Here is a 4,937-nt window from a genome sequence, read left to right as displayed (position 1 = left end):
AAGAGAAGTTGTATATGGCAGAGTGTCTCCAAAGAATTGTGGAACTTATGGATAAAATGAAGAAGGAAAATGAGAAAAAGACCATGCAACTCGAAGGAGAAATCGGTAAAATCAGGGGAACAATGAACGCCATTATGAAGCAAAGCCATTAAATTGTGAAGAACTCTGTGGCCACTATGAATACGTTGGTGGATAAGTTGGACAAGTCCCAGCATAGTTCCCTAATCATGGACCCCAACGCTGACAGAGAAAAAGGCTAGAAAGAGGAGTCTTGTCCCTCTAAGAGAACCAGAGCAAACCTTAAGAGAAAGGTGGAGTCTTCCAATCAGGAGTTTCAGGACCTAAAGAAGGCGGCACAAGAGATGAACATCCTCGAAACGGAAATTGCTGAGACTTTAAATTCTTTAGGATAATGTGTTTCTGGAGTTAGTTGTTTGTTGTCTTTTGGTTAGGACTATTGTCTTTTTGTGTGAGCTTTATTTTTAGATCTAATTCAAACCATACTCAAATTCTTAGAAAGGCTTTTGTTCTCATGAGAGTTTCATGTTAAATTATGAAGAATTTAAAATCTAATTCAAACAAATATTGTCACATGTTTTGAGATAAAACCAAGTGATATTTAGTACTCAAGTGCCATAAGGTGAAAGTTACTAGATGCACTTTATGCCTTCATTGTTGGATTTGGAACAAAAACCCCTCACATCTACAAAGTGGTGATCAACACAAATATTGCCATGAAATTAATTTCTTAATGATATTTATTTAGAATTTCTTTGATAAATGTTGTAAACATTCCATTTTTTATTTTTTTGATGGGGATCATCCTCACAAGATGATGAAAAATATACAATATTTTAGACTTTTTCTATTTTAACCTATGTTTTAAAGCACCCATGTCGATGTGTCTATTTATATCTTCACATGCTAAAGGGTGAAGTAAGAGATATTTATTATGGTATTGGAGAACAGTTGACTTTTTGTAATACTGATTTTTATACTGTGTTGGTTTAGAAAGAGTTTTTCCAGGTGAAAATGCAGCATATTGTCTTTTCTTTCCATTATTATATTTTCATTTCAAATTGTATATGATTTACTTTTGTTTTACAAATTTGTGGGACTTCTTTTTCTCTATAGAACTCATGGAATGATATTGTATTTATAATTTGAATCTGAAAGATCTCTGGTGTGTAAGGCAATGTTGAGTTCTCCTATCTTGATTCTTCATATAACTTTATTTCTAGATGCAATTGAAATGACATAATTGAGTTGACATGTCTTGAATAACTAATCCAAAGATATATAGGCTAGCAAAATATGTTTTAAATTAATTGCACACACAAAAGAAATAAAGTATTCATCTATAGCTAAGTGAAATTGTGGATCTATTAGAATATTAAGAGTTATATATAATTTAGTCATCTTAGTGACTTGTATTATAGTATTATTATTATGTGACAACTTTGGGGATGAGATCTTCTTTGACCAATGAAATGTTGTAATGTATAAAGCAATTAAATTAACATTTTGAATATGGAAAAACAAAGTGTGTTGTAATTTGCAGTTAGTAAATTTTTAACCTTGTTTTTACAATGAAAATGAAACACCATCTACATATGCAAATAAGTTGTCGGTATACCATATAAAAGAGATGATAAATCTTGTGATATTATCCATCATGCTCTTGTCACATTAGATTATATCAACTATATTTAAACAAAGTGTCAACTGAGATTGGGATGATTTGAATAAAATATTTAGAGGAAACATAATTAATACAAAGTTTCCTTTTTGAACAATTATTCAAATTTAAAATGGAAGATAAAATGTTTATGTCAAATTACATAAGCAGTGTGAGGTCTAATATTAGACAAATAGTATAAGTAAACAATCTTACAATGATGACAATGTTTAATAAAGCTACCTAACCAATATAAACCTACGAAACTACCATGCTTAACCCACAACAACAACCTAGACTAATGAAATCTCTCTAATCCCACCAACTCAACACTTCCAACACACAATGACAATTCTCATTCCTTGTTCTCTCCAATATTTACACAATCCTTAAAAAAAATGGTATTATCTATCCAACAATTTAAAACACAAAAGTTATGAAGGGCGGATGTAGAATTTTTTAAACACCTCCTTTATGCAAAAATGCAGACGTAGAATTTTTTAAACACCACCTTTATGCAAAGATGCGGTTTATTTGCCTAATAGCCATTTCCTTAAAAAATAGCTTTCTATCAACTTTCATTGAATGAAAAATGTGCAAGTGCTAATTATTATATTATAGTTGTAAAGCCAAATAAATTGTTAACCATTACTTAAGCATCAATATCCTTTCCTAAAAAATATGTTACCCATTTTGAATACAACCTATCATATAGAAACATTTATAACTTTCTTATCTCAAAGCACTAAAAAAATCAATACTACTAATTTAAAAAGATCTAAACATTACCCATTTTCATATAGATACAATTATAACTTTATTATCTTAAAGCACTAAAAAATCAATACTACTAATTTAAAAAGATCTAAACATTTGGGATTCAAATCTTCCTCAATCATAAAATTATTGCAATGCTCTTAAGTGTGACAGTAGCAGTACAAAGCGGCGAAAAAGGCTAACGACCAACACTAGTGGCGACAGACAATAATACCTATTCCTCTGGCTTGGGGACGTCATCATCATTGAGGTCGGCCAAAACCCACGCACCCTTGTCGTCCAGTACCATCCCCCTGTTCTTCTCCACCCACCACGACCCCGGAACCAGACACTCCTCCTTCAGAAAATCACACGACTTATTCACCAGCGACACCCCCCGCTCCACCGCAAGCTCGAAAGCCGCCTCCTTACCCTGCCACCCGCCCACAATATGCAGCTGCGCCTGCAAGTTGTGCCAGTCACTCGGGTTCTTCGACTCCTTCAGAAAAGGGGACTTCCGCGTATCGATCTCCAGCCTGCTCCCAATATCCGCGTAATGAAGTAGTCTGCCCGGATAGCGCGGAATCAAATCAATGACATTCACCACATGCAGACACCGCAGCTGCGGCAACGCATCGAAGCGCCGCTTGAACTCCGCGTTACCCACACCAGGGCACCCCACCACGAAGGAAGTCACCGGTACGTCCGGTCTCACCTCCGCGACCACGTTCTCTACCATGTCGAATGCGCTGAGCACCGCCAAGGCCGCCCCCAAGCTGTGACCGACAGTTGTGATGCTCACTTCCTCATCCTTGTAAACCTCCAACAGCCGCCTTATCTCCCCTAGAACTTGGTCCCTAGCGTTGCTTTTCACAAAGGGGGATTTTGGGTCACTGGAAGTGTAGATTACATACCAGCCGTTCATTACCTTGGGATCTGTTCCCTTTTCGTCTTCGTCGTTGGAATTGCCGAGGTTATACCAGTGCCGGCCCCGAACTTCACCCGGGGTTTGAGATTTAGTTAAAAGAGGGACGATGGACTGGTGACTCGGGTTAGAGACATCGATCCACTCAAAGTCACGAATGGTGCCTCTCCAGGCGACCACGATGTCTCGTCTTCCCAACCGTTGCTTTCCCTGGTCCGTGGCCACTGCCACGTAGCCGATCCAGTTGGACTCTTTGCTCCAGGCTTCTCTGGACAGAGACTTTACAAGGGATGCCCCCGGGAGGTCCACGCTGGCAGTGGCGTAGAGGAAACGGGTGACTTCGTAGTCCCCTGGTGCGGACAGCGCAACCTTGTGAAAGAAGTCTTTCTTGCCGTATCTGCTGCTTCCGCAGTATTTGGAATGTGGATCGCTAATGAAGGCGTCGTATGTGGCCTGAATGAGATCGCCGTATCGGAGAAGGGAATTTCGGAGGCCAAGATGAAGGGGTTCCAGCATTCCCTCCCAGTTGCCGCTGCCGTGGATTGCTCTCCATTCCTCCGCTACGCTATCTCCTGACATCGCTCTTTTTCAGCACTGCTATCTATTGTGCCTCGGAATTCACAATGGTCGATATCTGTTCCTTAAGGGGTGCGCGATTTAAATAGTTAGATCCCCTGTTTTCAGCTGTTTAGGTAGAACCCGTTAAAATTATATCGATTCTTCTTCCACAACATGGAGAAGGTGGGTCTCCCGTAACATGGAGCGTAGGTGTGATGTTCCTACGGGAGTATTTAGCGATTTTAATTGTAGAAAATTATATGTATATATAGAGATATATTGTTACAAAAATATATAAACAGTATAAAAATCTCATAATAAAATAATAAAAAAATCAAATTTATGTATTAACAACTCCAAAAAAAATAAGTCGGTGAACATTAAGCCCTGTCCTGGATAGAGACAGAAATCAAATTTATGTATAACAAATCTAAATAAGTCGGTCAACTTTAAGCGCCCTCATCGAGGGAGACAGTATTCTTTCATAATGAAAGGACCTTTTTAATGAGTGTTATAGGGAATGCATGCAATTTGTTTTTGTTTTTTATCTTTAAAATCGCGAATGGACAAAACTTTTTTGACTAAATATATTAAATAGTAGGAAACATTGTGGAGGGTTACATATTTTATCGACGATTATTTGGGCTATTGGGTGGCGAGGAGGACCCACTAAAAAGTATGATGTACCTGCCGTTTACTTTCACACATTAAGCTTGGAATTTGATGGTCTATATGGCCGTTTTTTATGGTCTTGTTTTTACTTTTATCGTATGACATTTTAAAAATTCATTGGACCGTATGGATTGATATGTTACTACATTAGATTGATATGTTATATTTTTATAAAATTGTATATATGAAATTTTGATTTATTCATAAATTGTAAAATCTTACTAAAACTAATATAGTATTCTAATTTATAATATTAATATATATTATATTGTGAATATAGAAATTTAGTCAATTTTATTTTCTAGATATTTATAATAAGATTGTCTTAAATGTGAATTTAGAAACTTG

At 36.8% G+C, this 4,937-nt stretch overlaps 1 protein-coding gene across 1 annotated transcript; it reads right to left on the bottom strand.

The window, feature by feature from the left end:
- Positions 1-2,550: 2,550 nt before the first annotated feature.
- On the bottom strand, positions 2,551-4,120 carry LOC131036675 (phospholipase A1-IIdelta). The gene has a single exon (XM_057968622.2). The coding sequence runs from the start codon at positions 3,936-3,938 to the stop codon at positions 2,670-2,672; it is 1,269 nt and encodes a 422-aa protein (XP_057824605.2). The 5' UTR covers positions 3,939-4,120; the 3' UTR covers positions 2,551-2,669.
- Positions 4,121-4,937: the final 817 nt, after the last annotated feature.

Source organism: Cryptomeria japonica, chromosome 1 (assembly GCF_030272615.1).
Source record: "Cryptomeria japonica chromosome 1, Sugi_1.0, whole genome shotgun sequence".
Taxonomy (NCBI): Eukaryota; Viridiplantae; Streptophyta; class Pinopsida; order Cupressales; family Cupressaceae; genus Cryptomeria; species Cryptomeria japonica.
This window is presented reverse-complemented; position numbering and strand designations above follow the sequence as displayed.

What these genes read in the sequence shown, in the direction of transcription:
- LOC131036675 (XM_057968622.2), bottom strand. Translation starts at nt 3,938, where the DNA reads ATGTCAGGAGATAGCGTAGCGGAGGAATGGAGAGCAATCCACGGCAGC.